General features: G+C 56.0%; 1 protein-coding gene across 6 annotated transcripts in view; it reads left to right on the top strand.

Moving 5' to 3' along the window:
- The first annotated feature begins 1783 nt into the window (after nucleotides 1–1783).
- Nucleotides 1784–18336, top strand: part of UBTF (upstream binding transcription factor) — a 43423-nt gene continuing 26870 nt past the window's right edge. For 2 of the 6 annotated variants that reach the window (XM_075911198.2, XM_075911193.2), the window contains exons 1-5: nucleotides 1786–2137; nucleotides 2290–2682; nucleotides 6464–6590; nucleotides 16815–16990; nucleotides 18076–18159. In XM_075911198.2, the coding sequence (XP_075767313.2) occupies nucleotides 6533–6590; nucleotides 16815–16990; nucleotides 18076–18159 (318 nt within the window). In that variant the 5' untranslated portion in view covers nucleotides 1786–2137; nucleotides 2290–2682; nucleotides 6464–6532. Of the gene's footprint in view, nucleotides 2203–2289; nucleotides 2683–2818; nucleotides 3003–6463; nucleotides 6591–16814; nucleotides 16991–18075; nucleotides 18160–18336 lie in introns of those variants that run through there. The other 4 variants (XM_075911197.2, XM_075911199.2, XM_075911195.2 and 1 more) reach the window with 4 other exon arrangements.

Raw genomic sequence — 18336 nt, 5'->3', positions numbered from 1 at the left:
TTGGGGCCTGTTGTGCTGTGCACAATATAAGCACATAGGGTACATCTACACTGCGGAGCTATTTCAGGATACCCGAAGTATCCTGAAATAGCTATTCTGTGTCTATTGAAGCAGCCAGTTATTTTGAAATAGATTTCGAAATAACAGGCGGTTTATTCCAACATCCCAGTTACCCTCATTCCGCGAGGGTTAAGGGGAATTTTGGAATAGCGAGCTATTTCAAAATTTGGCACTGTGTAGACAGCACCAAATTGCAAAATAAGCTATTTTGAAATAGCATCAAAATAAGCTATGCAATTTGCATAGCGCGAATTGTGTAGCTTACTTTGAGCTAAGGGTGCTGTGTAGATGCACCCATACTGAGCTCTTCAGAGTAAGCATTCTCTCTATCTCAATAGACATGACCAGGTAAGATTGGGAGAGGAAATAGAGGCACAAGAATGTAACGTGCCCCAAAGCCCGCGTAGTCGGGAAAGCGATTCCAAACATTTTAGAAAAAAGTTTAGACACTGACAAAATGTTCAGTTTCGACAACTTCTCAATGCAAAGGTTCCATTTTGTTTCCAAACAATTTCTCAGTGAGAAATGTTGAGTCATAGTTAAAAAAAATTAAAAGCTAAAAAAGATCTAAATTGAAACCAAATGTTTTAATTTACTTGATCCAATTTTTTTTTTCAGATTATTTTCGTTTAAGGACATTTGAGCTTTTTGACCTTTCCTACCTATTTGTAGGAATTTTTTTTAAGGTTCCAAACCTACCATGGAACGGGAAGATCACCTTCAGCCCAGCATTAGGATCATCTATATGCCCACAAAAACAACACAGCAGAATTATTGCGTGTGCACACAGCTTGTATCCAGAATGAAAGGGGTAGGCCTTCACCCTCCTTAACATTTTTGACTCATCTTATGTGGAACAGACAAGAGGTACATTTTTAAGGTTTTCACAGAGAAGGATCACTTTGAAAAGCTACTAGCCCCTAGGTGAAACAGGGGTATCTGTTTAAGACACCTCAGTGACAGGACAGAGTTTTTAGAGCAGGAAGTGAACAAGGCTGAAATCCAATGGCAACATGTAAATTGTAGAATTTTATCCACCCCCCCCCCCATGTTAACAAAGATAAGACTTTTATTCCAAATTCCTTAGTGTAGACAAGGCCTAAAGATACTGTTTATATTTTGGTTCCTTCCCCAGACCTGAAGAGCTGTGTGTAACTCAAAAGCATGTACTTTAAACCAACAGATCTAATAAAAGATATTACCTCACTCATGTTGTCTCTGGCTTAGTACTCTAGCTCCCACTTCATTACCAGCATGTTTAAACTAATCTGCATTAATCTGTGGTAACAAAACCATGTATACACTCAGCAGTGCTGTCTGACAACCCCTTTACATTTCTCCATATATAAAAAAATATCCCTGGTGCCTGATACATATCTAATGCAACAAGGCAGGCAAGCATTTGCACACAGTGTTATGGGAATCCCTGCATTGACAGCCAAACCCAAACCATGCAGCACCCTCCTGGTCTCACATGTATAGGCCTTAGAGCAGGTCCTCCCACTCTTCCCCCCCAAGAGAGCTCATAACACTTAATTGCTTTTTTTTTTTTTTTTGGTCTGTAGAAGCCGCTTGCTTATTGGGATTGCCATTAATTTGACAGGCAGATCCCAGACAGGGGATTGGCTAGCAGCAGATGACGCCCATAACAACAAAGGTGGAGTTGGAAAAATTAGATTAAAAAAAATTGAGGGGGGGGGGAGGAAATGGAAAAACTCTCCCTTCACGCAGCCCCCTCCGGCTTTGAAATATCCAAGAGTGTCAATTTCACGGTATCGTTAACAAATCCAGCGGTTCACGCAGTCCGGGAGGAAAGTGTGAATTTCACTCTCGACCTGTTTGTGCATTTCCTGGTGCAAGAGACACACAACAAAACTCCCCATTTTTTTCCCCGTCTCCTTCTTCCCCGAGAGCCTGTTTACAAGGCAGCCACTTGCAGTGTAGTTCAGGTTCCTTCTTTTGCGTTGGTGCAAATGTCTGTCCCCGCTCTCGGAACTTGACAAAGAAAATCTGAATTTTATTTTTGTGCATAGGTGGAACTTTAAAAAAAAACTTATTTTTTTTCGTGCTATTCGAGGTGGGTTGTAGGAAATCGACCATGTGAATTTTTGGTGCAAACGTCAGAAGAGGATTGTTGCAAATGTAAGCTTTTTTTTTTTCCTCCTTCTCTTTCCCTGTCTCTCCCTTCTCCCTCCTCCTCCTCCTCCTCTTCTCTTCTTTTGGCTACAGTGTTGCAAAAGCAAAGAGCAATAAACACGCACAGAGAGAGAGCGAGAGAGTCAGAGAGAGACAAACACACAATCCCGTAAGAGCCAGAAGAGAGTGAAAAGAGACGAGACCGATTTCTCTGACAATTCCGTTTAGGGAGCAGATGGAAAAGTGGAGACTTGTGAAGGGCTGTGAGGTTGGCTAAGGATCCAGGAGCGAAAAGAGCCCGGCTGATTGGAAGAAAAAAGCAGAGAGATGGAGGCGGGGGAAGTGCAATCTCTCTGCGGGGACTGGAGCGAGTCCACGCCCGGGGCCAGCGCTGCAGAGCTGGCTAGCATTCAACCAGCGCTCCCCAGCTAAAGCACCCAAAAAAAGCAGTCCCCAAGCGCCTTCTCCAGCCTGGCTGGTTTGCAGGTAGGTGCATTTCGAAAAAAAGACCCAAGACCTCCAGCAGTAAACGCGCCCGATGCAGCCCCCTGTTGCAAGGGAGGGTGGGTGGGAGAAGGATCAGGGGGAGGGGGGAGAAGGCACGATCCGAGGCTACGCTGGCTGCACCGGGCTGCTTTGCTGCAGCAGGAGCGCATGTGGAGCTCGCCATTAGCCGACGCTCTGGTTCGCCATCTGGGGCTGGAGGAGGCGCTTTGTTTCCTCCACAGGCTCCGGTGGTGGTTGGCTGCAGCAGCTGCTGCTGCTTCCCCCCGGTTGCAGACTCGGCGGCCGCCCGGCTTTACTCGGTGAGGGGAAGGCGCTCGGGGGGAGCAGGCAGCGGGGATCGGGGGGCTTTTTGGGGGCTAGCGCGGGGAGATTTCGGGGCGGGCGGCGCGGGGTTGGATTTTCCACGCGCTCGCAGCCCGGGCCAGGCCCCGCGGCTCGCCAGGCAGGAAGCGGCGGCTCCGGGAGCCTCGGCCCGCCGGGGATCGGGGCGTACAAAGCGGCTCCCGAGCTGCTGCAGAACCGGACCCCCCGGAGCCGCGGCGGCAGGGAAGGGGGCGCAGCCGCCGCCGCGCGGAAGGGGGGACTGCACGAGGTAGCAGCGTGGCCCCGGCCGGGCAGCCGCGGCGGGATTTCGGGGGTGGGCTCCCGGGGCCGGGCGGTTGTTCCCCCCCCCCCATCATCCACCCACCCCGTTCCCCTCCGGAGCTGGGGCGGTCGCCGTCGGGCGGGTGCGTGCCCAGGCTGGCTCCCCTCCCCGGCGGCCGCGGGGCTCCGGCCCCCCGCTGGGCTGGGCGGTTCTGGGCCGGGCCGCGCTCCCCGGGGGTCGGTGCGGGGAGAGGACGCGCTGCCCTCGCCCGGCTCTGCGCGCTGCGGCGGCCCCGACGCCCCCCGCCGCCGCCTCCGCCCCTTCCCCCCGCGGCTCCGGCGAGGCTGCGGCTGCCGCGGCGGCGAGTCCTGCCCCCTCCCCCTGCCCTGGAGCCGCGGGAGGTGGGTCCGGCGGGCGGCTTCCGCGGCGCGCTGGCTGCAGCCGGGCTGGGCGGCGGCGGGGCGGGCGGAGCCGGCCAGTGTCTGCCCGACGGGCCCGGTAACCGGGCGGCCGGGGAGGGTGGCGAGGTGCGGGGGCCCCGGAGGGCCCGAGCCTCCGGGGGGCCGCGCGGCGCCGGGCGCCCCCGGGGTCTGCCCGCCGGGGCGAGGCGGGGGCCGGCGCGGTCCGCTCGGCGCCGGGCGGGCGGGCGGGGGTGTCGCCGCGGCGCCCGGCGGAGGAGGCCGCCTGCTCTCCCCGGAGGGGGTGGGGGAGGGCGGCGCAGCGGCAGCTGCTGGCGCGTCGGTCCCGCCCGGCTGCCGCTGCCTGGTGGAAGAGGAGGAGACTGGCGCTGGCCTGAGCTGCGTTTGGGCAGGGGCTGCGCAGGGCACGTGGGGATCCCTCCCCCCGCCGTCCGGGCCTGCCCCTCCCCCCGCCCGGGGATCTGCCCCCCCCCCCCCGCCATCCGGGCCTGCCCCTCCCCCCGCCCGGGGATCTGCCCCCCCCCGCCGTCCGGGCCTGCCCCTCCCCCCGCCCGGGGATCTGCCCCCCCCCCCCGCCATCCGGGCCTGCTCCTCCCCCCGCCCGGGGATCTGCCCCCCCCCCCGCCGTCCGGGCCTGCCCCCCCCCCCCCCCCGCCCGGGGATCTGCCCCCCCCGCCATCCGGGCCTGCCCCCTCCCCCCGCCTGAGGATCTGCCCCCCCCCCCCGCCATCCGGGCCTGCCCCTCCCCCCGCCTGAGGATCTGCCCCCCCCCCCCCCGCCATCCGGGCCTGCCCCTCCCTCTCTCGGAGATCTGCCCCTCCCCCCCCCCCCCCGCCATCCGAGCCTGCCCCTCCCTCTCTCGGAGATCTGCCCACCCCCGCCGTCCGGGCCTGCCCCTCCCTCTCTCGGAGATCTGCCCCCCCCCCCCCGCCATCCGAGCCTGCCCCTCCCTCTCTCGGAGATCTGCCCACCCCCGCCGTCCGGGCCTCCCCTCCACGCCCGAGGATCGTCCCCCTTCCACTCTCCCCCCCACCCGCCATCCGGACCTTCCCCTCCCCGGGGATCTCCCGCCCACTCCCCCCCCCCCCCCCCCCCCCCCGCAGTCCGGGCCTGCCCCCCCTCCCCCCCGTCTTCGGATCTGCCGTCCCCCTCCCCCGCCGCCATCCAGGCCTGCACCTCTCCGGGGATTTCCCCCCCTCCCGCGCGAAGATCACTCCCCTTTCCTCTCCCTGGGATCTGCTCTCCCCCCCCCCCCATGTCTCCCTCCCTCGCCCGGAGATCTGCCTCCCCCTCTGCTATTTGTGCCTGCTCCTCCCTCCTCTGCCCAGTGGTTTTGCTCCCCGCCCGGAGATCTGTCTCCTCCCCCCCCCCATCCTGGCCTGCCCCGCCGCCTGCCCGAGGATCTGTTCTCCCTCCCTCTCCCCCCCAACTGTTCCTCCCCCCCCCCCAGCATCCGGGTCTGCCCCCTCCCCCTGCCTGGGATCTCCACTCCCTGTCCTGGGATCTGCCCCTGCTTATGCTATCCCGGCCTGTCCCTTCCCCCGCCCAGTCATCTTGTCCCCCCCCCCCCCACTGCCATTCGGGCCTGCCCCTCCCCCCGCCCGGGCATCTGCTCCCCTTTCTGCCCTTTGCCCCGGCTTGAAGATCTGCCCCTTCCTCCCATCCAGGGATTGCCCCCTCTACAATCCAGGCCTGTCCCTCTCCACCTCTGGGTAGCTCCCCTCCCCCCATCTGCCCCAAGAATCTGCCCTCTGTGCCTCCCCTTCCCTGTCATCTGCGCCTGCCCTCCTCTGGTCCAGGGATCCAACCCTCCCCCCACCTTCCCCTCCCAGGAATTTGCTCTCCCTTCCCATCAGGCAGGCCTGCCTCTCTCTGTGTGGATCTGCCCCTTACTGTCCAGGTCTGCCCTTCCTCCCACCCAGGGATTGGTGCCTTCCCCCTCCCAGGATTGTGCCTCTCCATTCCCCACCAAGCAAGCCTGCTCCTCTCTGAGCCTGGGGATCTGTTCCCCCTCCTCCCACTTCATCCTGCCCCTCCTGTCTCTTATCAGAAGGTCTCTCTCCTCGCAGTCTGGGCCTGGTATCGGTGCCTCATTTCCCCCTTTCTCCCCTAGATCTTTCCTCCCCTCCAATCCTGCCCCAACCGGGCTATATCTATCCCTTTCCCTCATACACCCAGCCCCCTCCATCCTGCCCCCCCCCTCGGCTACGGGTTTCTCTGCTTCCCCAGCCCCCTCATTCCTTTTTCCGGGGGATTCCTCTGCTGCCTCCTTCCAGCCCAGTCCCCTCCCTCAGACTCACCCCCCCAATCTTGCTGATGCCCATATGTGAGGATGTCTCCCCTGCGCAGCTCAGCATTGGGGCTGGCTTTTCTCTGGGTTCCCCTTCCCTCCAAGAGGCGGAAGAGCTCAGGAGTCCAGGGAGGGGTTCTCTGCAGTGTGCTGGAGAGACGAGGGCAGGAGGAGGAGTCTTTTGGAGGGTGGGGGTGACACTAGATCTCCGGAGTCCCCCCTCCCCTCCAGATGCTTTTGTCCCAACCTACTCAGGCTTTTGGTACCCAGTTTTTCAGTGGTGCTGCCAGTACAGGGGGTGCCGTTAGCGGCGTTCTACTGGCTCTGCTGCGATTGTCTCTTTTTTGTTTGGAGTTTTCAGATCCTGGGGCTGGTCCTATTGGAAATGGGAGGCTGGGGTGGAGGGGCCGGAGGACAGGTTTTCTGCAAGCAGAGGTTCTAGCTCCCGTGTCTGTTTGCTTTTAGAGTGAAGCTTGGTTGATTTAAGGTGGATTGAGAGCCAGCAGGATCACCTTTGGGTCAGACAGGCAGAGAATGAACGGAGAAGCAGATAGTCCTGCCGACTTGGAAATGACAGCTCCCAAGAATCAAGGTGAGAGCAGCTCTGTCGCCCAGGAGCACTTGGCTTTCCTCCTCAGAAAGGGATCTGTGCTTGGAGATCTTCTCTTGTGTACTCTTCCCTTTCCCACCCCCCCCAAAAAAGACAACCATCCTGCAAGAATCTGAGCATATGAGTAATCCCAATAGAATTACATGAGTGTGTGTAGGCTCTAGTACAGGTCTTTGGAGCACCATTTAAAAATTAGGAAGGTGCCTTGGCTGTGAGGCAATACTAAATCCAGAACTCCTATATGGATCTGCCCTTGAGATCATGCTTTCTGTTAGTCCTTTCCTGGGGACTCTCAATAAAATTGTGTAATGTTTAAAATGGCCACTAAAACTGGCAGAGTGAAGACTGATGCTTCATCCCAGTCTGCCTGAATAGTTTAAGGATGCCAGTTGGGAAATTCAAACTCGAGGCTGATTTTTTTTATGGGTTTGAGCCATAACGTCACCATTCGGCTGAGACAGACAGCCTCAGATCCATCCCCGATCAGGTGCAGCTTCGTTAACTTCGCTGGCCGTGCAATTGTTCGTGTGGGAGCTGAATTGACTGATGCTTCTGCCTAAGAACCATGGATCTTAGATCATTCAAATGTCAGTTTTTGTTTTAAAAAAAATGCCGGGGGGAGGGGGGGGGAGAAATGGTTTTAGCCCTCACATGTACAAGTCGGACTCGAAAAAGGTGCTTATTGTTCTGTGTTTGTGCTGCACCCACCACCATGTGGGCCTGGGCCAGGTTTACCCTGGTGGTGTTACAGTGATGCACGTCAATAATAATAATTCTTACCGGTAAGGGCGGAAGCAGGATCCCTGTATTAAGACCAATACTGGACCTACCCCCCGTGAATGATAAAAGGACCAACTCCCTTTCATTTCTTGCATACCCACGGCTCCCCATTGACTTCTCCCATTGAATCCTCAAAGACTGCCCCATCCGAGCCTGAAGGAGTAGGTGTGCAAGCTAAGAGAGTACATGGAAGATTGCACACCATGCCTCAGGGTGTGTATCATCCCCTGTTGGGAGCTGCTACACACACACACACACACACTTAAAACATAGGAGTGCAGCCCCGGTCCAGAGGGGCCCCCCCCCCCCCAGTGATGGGTCCGATAATGTGGTAACACAAAGTGCATATGAATGAGTGATTTTGGTCAGTCAGGTAGCACGTTTGATTGACAGTAACAGGTGTCGTGAGGCCGGGAAAGGGAAACTGTGAAGATCTGACAGGCCCAGAATCTAGCCCAGGGGTTTTCAGAGCTGGGCCGCAGGCCTGCCCTGGTAAGCCGCTGGATGCTTTTTTTATCTAAGCGTCCTTAGGCCCAGAGCCTCGCGGCTCCCATTGGCTGCGATTTGCCATTTCCAGCCAAGCTGGAAGCAGCAAGGGCCAGGTCTTGGCTGGAAATGGCGAACTGCAGCCAATGGGAGCCGCGAGGCTCTGGGCCTATGGACGCTTAGATAAAAAAAGCATCCAGCGGCTTACCAAGGCGGCCCCGCGACCCAGCTCTGAAAACCCCATATCTGGCTTGCCTTAAAATCATATGCCCACTGCCCTCCTCCCCCGCCGTCAGCCACCAAAATGGAGGTGGTCTATAAACAGAGTCTAATTGAAAAGTGCTATGAGGGGAGATTTTGCCAACACAAATCTAAAGGTCAGGCAGGGATTTGGGGACATGCGAAGACCCTGTTTTCTGCACCAAATATGCCCTGGCATAATCAGGTAGGTTTATTTCAATGCCCTAGTAGAATCAGGCGCATTGATGGCAGTGGCATTGTGTGTGTTTACACAAGAACTGGAGTTGGGTGGTTGAATGCTGGATTTTTGTACATTTTCATAAAAGGGTCATGCCCAAGAAGAGAGCAGGGAAATCCAGTATGGTACATCACAACCCCTAGATGCAAGAGGTACGTGAGGGGTTGTGTTAGGCCTCGCTCTTATCCCGTTAAAGTTCACTGTATGATATTAAGGATTGTAGTTGGCTTCTTGCATAAACCTCTCAACACCAATGGGAACTGTGCGTGGATGGAGAGCAGCATATGAATGTAATTGTTACCTTGGTCTGGAACTCGGAATCTGACCAATATATTTTAACACCGAATCAATTAAAATGGTAGACAAAGTTCACAGCTATTAATTTTCCAAATGTGAAAGAGATCATGTTGTTTTTAATTAGCAGAGAAGAAAAAGCCCCAACAGCCAATGTTTAGGTTGGCCAGCTCTGGAAATCTCAGAAGATCCGAACTCTTAATTCTTAATTTGGTTTTTATATCTTTATTTGCCCCCTTTGTGAAAATCCGCTGACTCTTCCTAGTTCTTCTGGAGTTGCGCAAGCCTGCAACTTTGTGGACAAAGCGGGACTTCTGTAAGAGTTGCAGTAGCACCGTTGTCCCAGAATTACACAATTATGGGTTTGGCTAGTGCAGGGGTGAAGGACCTTTTGTGTATCAGGCTCATTGAACCACTAACAATATCAGCGGGGAACCCCAGACATTCAACTCACCTGCTCTTGCGGGAGAAGGAGGGAGGAAAGGGGCTTCCCCCCGCCCCCCCACAGTGGGGTGTGCTGGCACCGAGGGGTTGGAGCCACAAGCTCCAGCTTGCCTCGCTGCAAGGGGAAACCCCAAGCCTCTGCCCCCGCGGTGGGTGAGTTGAACATGTGTGGCCTGCAGGCCAGATGAAAATGAACGAAGGGGAGGGAGGTTGCCCACTCCTGCTCTAGCGAGCCCAGGACTTTAACAAAGGAGGGGAAGGAATTTGGAAAAGAAGTCATGGGAGGGATGTGAGGAGGAAACGGTGGTCTCAGTCCTGCCCTCCGATTCGCCCAGTGGTTCCCTGTCCTGTGCAGATCCCCGCTGGAGTCACTGACGCTCTGCATGGACGCAGGGCACCACGCGAGCAGATCCCACTGCAAGGTCGAGACCCACGTCTGTGCCTCAGGCCCACGGCTCAGTGAGTGGAGCCTCCTCGCCCAGACCTGCGCTGAGCAGGGACCTCGGCTTGCCAGTTTGCTTTTCAGTTCCACGGGGGCAGGAAATTGTCAGGCGGGGGATGTTCAGACATGTTCAGGGTTTCTGGTCGGAGTCCATTCCTGCAGCGAGCTCCCGGCCGTGCTGTTGACTTCAGCAGAGAGGCAGAGCCGAAGACGCTGCAGGATCAGGGCTATGAAATGCTACTTAAAGGCTAAATGTTGTTCCGTAGGGAAACTTCCATTCGCTTACACGGTCAGTAGGTTTTAACTTTCCTGTGGCTACACTCGCCAACCCCCCTCTGGGGGGGTAGGCAGCCTGGCTCCCCCCCCTCCCCCCCGGCCTCCAGGAAGGACCAGGCTGAGGTGTGGCATGCCTGGCCAGCCCCCGCTCACCCTCCTGGCTGCAAGGACACCCCGGAGGCCAGGCCAGGTGGGAAGAGGGAGCTCTCCAGGGCCTCGCAGGTCCCGCACTCTTCCCCTGTCGGCCGGCCCCGGCTCTTGGGCTCTCTGCCTCTTCCCCTCCTGGCTGCCGGGGTGGGGGGCCGGGGCGAGGTTGTACTGCCCCGGTGCTCCCCCAGGCCGCCGGGACGGGATGGGCCAAAGCCGTGCTGGGCCTGTTTCTCCCCCCGGCCGCTGGGGAGGCTCCGAGGCCACCTCGACTCTTCCCCCCGCCAGAGGCCAAAGTCACCCCCCTGCCCCTGCCTCTTTGCTCCCACCAGCTGCCGGGGATGGGGGGGGCCGAGGCCTGGCCTGCCCAGCTTTCCTCCTAACCCCACACCTCTGGAAAGGCTGTGCGGCTGCAGCCCTGCCCCTCGGAGCTCCAGGGAGACTGGGAAGGCTGCACTACTGCTGCCCGGCTGCCACCACCCCCGGCACCAGGGAGGCCGGGGCCCTCAGCGCAGGTAAGGGAGGAGGCGGGGTGGCCGACATCCCGCAGGAAAAACTTTTGTCTATAGAGAGAGGGTTTTTTTTTTTCATTCCATTTGGGCTAGTGGTTTCCTTGCCACCAAATTGCTAGAAATATAGGCCTGGCAAGGACTTTCTGGCCATGTAGTTCAGTCCCCTGCACTGAGGCAGTATTATCTAGACCACCCCCAAGAGGAGTTTGGCCTTTTCTTAAAAACGCCCAGTGATGGAGATCCAACCCCCCCTCCCTTCAGGAAATTGTTCAGGTGTTTAACTCCCTTGACTGGAAGTTTTTCTTACTGTGCCCTTTCCTGTTTATAACAATCTTTTGCATGCTTGTATCCTGTTCCTTCTTGGTGTTCCCTTTTCCATAATAAGCAAACCCTATTTTTCCCCCCCAGTCTTTCCTCATAGGCTGTGTTTTCTAGACCATTTGCCACCTGTGTTGTCTCTGGATTCTCTCCAGTTGAGCCACATCTGGAAGTGGGCACGCTACCCCGTTTGAGGCTTTGAGTGCTGCTGAGTTACCTCTTGTGTCTGTCTTACAGCGCTCCCGTGAATACAGCCCAGAATGACGCTTGCTTTTTTTTTTTTTTTTTGCAACATTGTTGACTCATTGTAGTTTGTGATCCTCTGTAATCCCCAGAGCCTCTCCTGCCCTGTTCCCTCCTCTCATTTTTGTATTTTGTGCTATCCGTTATTCCTTCCTAAGTGGAGCGACTTTGTGTTTGTCATGATTGAATTCCGGCCTATTTATTTCAGACCGCTTCTCCCCGGGACGTCCTTAAGATTTGTGGGGTGCTACCCAGAGCTTAAATCGGTGCCTCCAGGTCTGAGGACAGCCTGGAGGGGCGGGAGATCATGATTTTTTTTAGAGCTGTGATTTTATAATCGTTAGCAACACAGTAATGAAATAGTTTTAAACGGGATTTTTAACAAGATCCTGTGACTAACACTGTAAATTCAGAAACGGACAGTAAACACCTAGGGTTGACAAATACCTGCTATGAAATGGTTTCATTACCACTTGAATGACTCTTTCACAGGTTCAGTGGCTGCTAATAGCTCTGGCAGGCTTTTTCCTTTTTAAGTTAGCTAGACCCTCCCTGGAGGAAGTAGAGTTGCAGAAAGGCGGGTGGGTGGACATTAAGAACCAGGGCTTGCCTCAAATTTTCGGGTGCCCTACGCAGCCCTGACTTCTCCAGTTTGTCAAGATAATTTTGGTCCAGTCCTCTAACATGTAGGGTTGCCAGGTGTCCGGTTTTCATTCAGACAGTCCATTATTTTTGGCTGCTGAACGGTAAAAAAAAACCGGACATGCAATATACCTTTTCTTGGATGGAAGGCTGATGGGGACATCCCCTGCTTTGTTTTTTTTTTTGCTCAACAACTTTGGCTCCCCGTTTTTTTTGGTTTGTTTTTTGCTTTTTGGGGGGCTCAACTCATTTTTTTTCCGGGATTTTTTGTAAGATATCTGGCAACCCTACCAACATGCTTTCAACCCCTTCTACCTTAGGATTGTCCATACAATTTGTTAGTGCACTCCAGGGATGTGAATGATTAACCGCATAAACAAGAGAAGTCCTGTGGCACCTTATAGGCATCTGACGAAGTGGGTCTTTGCCCACGAAAGCTTAATGCTCCAATAAATCTTAGTCTATAAGGTGCCACAGGACTTCTCGTTGGTTATGCAGATTCAGACTAACACAACTACCCCTCTAATGATTAACCGGTAAGCATCACCTGGTAAGGTTAACAGTTGGGAGCTGGAGCAGCCCCCTGGGGCCCACTGTGGGTGGGGGCACTCCAGCCCAGCCAGAAAAAACTCCGTTGGGTGCACCCCAGTTAGGGGCGCTCCAGCCTGGCTGGAGGTGCACCCACCCATGGCGAGTGGGCTGGAGCAGCCCCCCCTGCTACCCCTCTTTAATGGGTTAAGCGGTTACACATAGGCTGCATCTAGACTGGCAAGTTTTTCTGCAAAAGCGGCTGCTTTTGCATAAAAACTTGCCAGCTGTCTACACTGGCCGCTTGAATTTGCGCAGGAACACTGACGATCGAATGTAAGATTGTCAGTGTTCTTCCGCAAATACTATGCTGCTCCCGTTCGGGAAAAAGCCCTCTTGCACAAATGTATTTTTTGCAAGTGTAGACAGCTAAAAACTGTTTTGCGCAAAAAAGCCCCGATGGCGAAAATGGCGATCGGGGCTTTCTTGCGCAAAACCGCGTCTAGATTGGCACGGACGCTTTAGCACAAAAAGTGCTTTCGCGCAAAAGCACCTGTGCCAATCTAGACGCTCTTTTCCGCAAATGCTTTTCTGTTAAAAGCATTTGCGGAAAATCATGCAGTCTAGACCTAGCCATAGGCTACGTCTACACTGGCCCCTTTTCCGGAAGGGGCATGTAAATTTCACCAGTCGTCGTAGGGAAATAAGCGGGGGATTTAAATATCCCCCGCGGCATTTAAATAAAAATGTCCGCCGCTTTTTTCCGGCTTTTAAAAAAGCCGGAAAAGAGCGTCTACACTGGCCCCGATCCTCCGGGAAAAAGTGCCCTTTTCCGGAGGGTCTTATTCCTACTTTGAAGTAGGAATAAGACCCTCCGGAAAAGGGCACTTTGAAGTAGGAATAAGACCCTCCGGAAAAGGGCACTTTTTCCGGAGGATCGGGGCCAGTGTAGACGCTCTTTTCCGGCTTTTTTAAAAGCCGGAAAAAAGCGGCGGACATTTTTATTTAAATGCCGCGGGGGATATTTAAATCCCCCGCGGATTTCCCTACGACGACTGGTGAAATTTACATGCCCCTTCCGGAAAAGGGGCCAGTGTAGACGTAGCCCTGATGTTTAACTGTGTAAGTAACTGAATGGGATTTTACATCCCTAGTGTACTCTGTGCCATTATCCAAATGATCTGTGAAGATACCAAATCGAATGGATCCGGGGTAGGTCCTTGTGGGACTCCTCTTGCTGTGCCCCTCCAGTCTGACTGTGAGCAAGTGATGTTTTCTTTCTGAGTATGGTTTTCCAGCTGGTAGTCCCCTGCTCCTCAATTGCAGATTCATATAGGCTCCCTACTTTCCTTGGGAGAAGGTCATGTGAGGCAGTATCAGAAGCCTTCCTAGAGTGGGGTTGCATCCTATCTACTTCTCCTAGCCTCAAGGATTGTTACCCTGTCCAAGAAGGGTATTAGCTTGGTTTGACATGATTTGTTCTTGACAAATCCATGTTGACTGCTACTTATCACCTTGATCTTCCCCGTGCTTACAAGCAGACTGCTTGGCGATATGCTCCATTCTCTTTTCTGGCCTTTGGAGTTGAGCTGAATTTGCCAGGTTTTGTCCTTATTCCTCTTTGTATGGCGAGGTGCTTTAATTGCCCTTTCACACTCCTCTGAAATCTCTCCTGTCCTCCATGAGTTTTCAAAGACAATCGCTAGTGGTTTGGAGATCTCGTCAAGGGTTGTAAGATCCAGCCACTAAGGTCATGTGGTCGGCTCTCCTGCCCAACACAGGCTGGAGACCCTCACTCAGTCACTCCGTGCATGTGTTGATTGCCGAGAGAAACGAGCCAGGACGATAACGGTGTTTAACTGTCTCCTTCGCCAGGGTTCAGTCTCCCCTTGTTTTCATTAACGTGCGTCCTCACTTCGGACTCCGAACCAAAGCCTTTGCTGCCGGTGAATTGCTGGTGGGCCGCACAGCCGGCTCTGCCGCATCTCCCTGCCTCGAGGGTCGGTGGTCGCAAAATGGAAACCGTCACATGTAGAGCACACGGGACTTTGTGCAACCCGCCGCTCTCCACTGATGTGGAGCTCTGACCCCCCAGCTTGCAGGGCAGCCCTTCATCTCCCGATTGCTCAGGCTGTGTACTTGTAGCAAGGGGGACGGCAGACTTGTTTGGACCCTGGGCAAGGTGGGGGGAAGGGGCGGGGCCTAGGGCGGAAGAGGCGGGGCTGAGAGAGCCTCTCCCGGGCAGCCCTCAGCGCTCTCTGGGGCTCTGGCGGTGATTTAAAGGGCCAGGAGCTCCGGCAGCTGCCATTCCACGGTCGTGGTGGCTAGGAGCCCCAGGCCCTTTTAAATCAGTGGGCTCCAGGGAAATTGCCCCCTCCCCCTATCGATGGACCTGACTTGTAGCTTCTTGGTGTTGATGTCTCCCCCAAGCCCCCCACAGCAATTCTGGGCCCCAGGCACGTACCCGCTGCGCTCGCGTGGACACGACCCGCCTGACACTGGGCGGTGCTGCTGGGCGCGCTCTTCCCGTGTGGGCAAGGCCTGCCCGGCTGCCTGTGCCACTGCCGGTACCACCCCGCACACGCTTAGGAGCCCGGCGGGTGATTTGAAAGGGGTTCCCGGACGCTGCTGCTGCTGCTGCTGCCACGGGTCCTTTTAAATTGCCCGAGCCCAGGTCAGCAGGCCTGGACTCCTGCTCTGTTTCTGGGGCGCCCAGCTGAGAGAACCCACCGGGTTTTAAAATCAGCAGGTCCTGGCCTCTTTTCAGGGCCCAAGCAGTTGAAGGTGCAACCCCCCGGTGGGGAGGGGGATTCTGAGGAGGAAGGGGATGAAAGCAAGCGAAGGAAAGTCTGGGCTACGTGTCAGGGAGAAGTGCTGCAGGAAGTGAGAGCTCTGTGACCCACAGCGGTTCCCCGGGGCTTTTCCCCCTTTAGCTCTGACTTCTGCCGGCTGAGGGGCTGGGGGACATTGGAAACAGCCCTGCCAGGCTCCCCACTTCCCCTTTTGCTGCCATCGCTGGGCGCGTCAATTCCCCACCCTCTCTCTGGCCGGCTTCCTGTTTCTTCCGGCCGGCAGGATTAGGGGTTGCCCCCACCTACGCCGAGTGGCAGCGGTGGAGCAGGGCAGCAACCCCCAAGCCACGGGGCGGCCACTTAGACCGTCTTAACGGAGGGGAAACGATCTCTGCCCGGGGGCAGAGAGGACCGGTTTGTGCTGCCCCTCTTCACAAGGGGCTGGTTCCGGTTGTTCAAACGGCGCCTTTGCAAAGTTCCAAAGGCAGCAGAGAACAACATGGCCGCTGCTCCTCGTAGGTGACCCACTCAGGATCTGCCCCTGCGCCCCCCCGTCCTCCTGTGGGGTTGGGGCAGCCCTGGCTCTGCTCTGAACACAGGGGCTCCCTGCACTGGGGGAATTCAGTGGGGATGCCCGCTGCCTGTCCTTGAGCCCCACCATGCCAGTCTTGCTGGCCTCCCAAGTGCCATAGCTCAGAGATGACTCGAGCTAATTGGGGCGGCTTGCCAGAGGGTGTCCCCCGCCTCCCTGCGTCTTGGCAGGGCACCCCGCGGAGAGGGTTGGGCTCCCTGGAAGATCCCACCGGGTTGTGGCAGCTTTCTCTCCGCCCATCAGAGGTTCTCAACCTTCCTGCATGTTCCCGGGCTGTGCCAACCTGTGCTGCTCTCTCCTGGGCTGTGCGTTGCCCTGTGCCCTTTTCCACCTCCTGTGTGGCCCTGGGTGCGTCCACTTTGCACCACTGCAACTGTGTCCCTCCCCCGCTACCGCGGACCTCTGCTAGGCTCTAGCATGGCATAAACCAGGGGTGGGGAGCCTCAGGCCCAGCGGCCGCATCCGGCCCCCGGCTTGTCTGGATCCAGCCCCCGAGGCCCATGGCATTGGGGAGCCCGTGCTGGTGCTCCAGCTCCCCCGCTGCTCCCCTGTGAGGCTGGAGCACACAAAATCTACTAGGCTGAGCCCCCCCCCGGTTCTGGTGTGCGAGGGGAACGTGAGGGAAGGTCTTTCTGCCTCTCAATCAGGCACCATGTCAGGCAGGGTTTTTTGTGTGCGGCCCTCCCCTAATTGTGGGTCAGTGGCCCCCAAAGCAAGAAAAGTTCCCCACCCCCTGAATAAGTCTTGGGTTAATTGAAGCCCTTCCACACCAAAACCCGGAGCCATGGCTTTCCAGGGGGAGGTTTCCCAGGCTGCCAGCCCGCAGTGCCTTAGACAAGAAAAGGTTCTTGCAAGTGGCCAATAGCTCCTGCCTTGTTGTGTCAAAGAAACACCCTCAATGCTTGCATAGCAATAGCTGCCAGCTTGTCTGCTGCGGCGTTCACCCCCCACCCCAACCCTCTGGCTAATGGAGACACAGCTGGAGGTGCCCCTCCTCAGCCAGTCCAGGCAATCTTCATTACGGTGGAGAATTCCATGCTGGGCCCTGTTGGGTCTCTGCAGCACTGCTGGGGTAAAGGTGATCCTGGCTGCAAGCTGCCTTGCTTGGGTCTGCCGGTAGCTGCAAGGGGCGGAAGGGCTGTCGCGTTGCTGGGGATCCGTAAAAGCTGACAGCAGGGAGGGGCCAGCTGACTGCGAGGCGGTTGAAAGCCTTTGTGTTCTTCCTTGCTCAGACCGTTGGTCCCAGGAGGACATGCTGACCCTGCTGGAGTGCATGAAGGGCATCCTGCCCTCCAACGACGGCAGCAAATTCAAAACCACCGAGTCCCATCTGGACTGGGACAAAGTGGCCTTCAAGGACTTCTCTGCCGAGATGTGCAAGATGAAGTGGATGGAGATCTCAACCGAGGTAACCTCCCCGCGTTGGGCCGTCTCCTGAGGAGGGATGTTACATTTAGATTCATGGGCTAATAGAGTAGTCGTTGCAATTTGCATCGACTAGTCGACAAGGGCGCCTCAACAGCCCCAGGGTGAAAGCGCTGCCGGGAGCACAGGGCCAGCGGGGGACTCAAGCAGTGCCCCGTTGGCCCCGTGCTCCCCACGGCGTTTCGAGGCGGCTGTGCCGCATGGAGCCCGGGATCAGCAGGAGAGTGCCCAGCTGTCCCTAGGCTCCACACGGCACTGCCACTTTGAAACACTGCGTGCAGCCCAGGGCCAGCTGGGAACTGCATGCAGCGTTTCCCTGGGCTCTACGTGGTGCTGCTGCTTTGAAGCATCCCCTCTTTTTCTCCCCCCTTTGCTGCCTCTTTCTCATAGAGGCAGGGGGGCGAGGAAGCGACGAGTCGACTAGTTCTTCACATCCCTACTCCTGAGGCTTGGTGGAGTAGTGCAGGAGGGTAGCCTAGTGGTCAGAGCAGGAGTATGGGACCCAGGGATGCCCGAGTTCCCTTTCTCGCCTACCTAAACAACCACAGTCTGATTAGCCAGCCACAAGACTTAGGTTTTCCAATCATTTGTTAACTTTCTCCCCTGCTCTGGCTCGACCAATAACTCACTGTGGGCTGCTCCCTTCCCCCACCCCTTGTCCCTATGTCCTCTGCACAGTGGAGATGATCCTGACCAGTGTTACCTCTAATCTTTGCCATCCTTGTGCAGAATAAATTTTTGTAATGTGCACCAAAGGATGTGCAAATGTGCACCACCAATAGAAACAAAGCCTAGCTGAGGGCACTCTGCTAGTGATCTGGGCGGCATTGGATTCTTTCCTAAGTGGCCGCACAAGCGCAAATCTTACAGGGAACGCTGTTCCTAACCGTACCTGCTTGGTGAAGGGCTCAAACAGCGGCTGGAATTTGCCACAGTGTGAATATGAAACCGTACAACGCTCGGCGTGTTGGCATAGGTGCGCTGGGCGCTGTATGAAGCACAAAGTCCCCTGCCCTCCCCCAGCTTGTGGTCTGTCGATCTGTCCTCGATCCCTGCTTATTCTTGTAGGTGAGGAAATTCCGAACCCTGACAGAGGTGATCATGGATGCAGAGGAGCATGTAAAGAATCCTTACAAAGGCAAAAAGCTCAAGGTAGGTAATAGACAGGAGCGGGGCCGACAAATGGGGACCATAGAATCATAGAGACCTAGAACTGGAAGGGACCATAGAATCATAGAGACCTAGAACTGGAAGGGACCATAGAATCATAGAGACCTAGAACTGGAAGGGACCATAGAATCATAGAGACCTAGAACTGGAAGGGACCAT

Source organism: Pelodiscus sinensis, chromosome 29 (genome assembly GCF_052426305.1).
Source record: "Pelodiscus sinensis isolate ZL-2025 chromosome 29, ASM5242630v1, whole genome shotgun sequence".
NCBI lineage: Eukaryota > Metazoa > Chordata > Testudines > Trionychidae > Pelodiscus > Pelodiscus sinensis.
The sequence above is the reverse complement of the archived record's forward strand: the minus strand, read 5'-3'. Positions and strand labels throughout refer to the sequence as shown.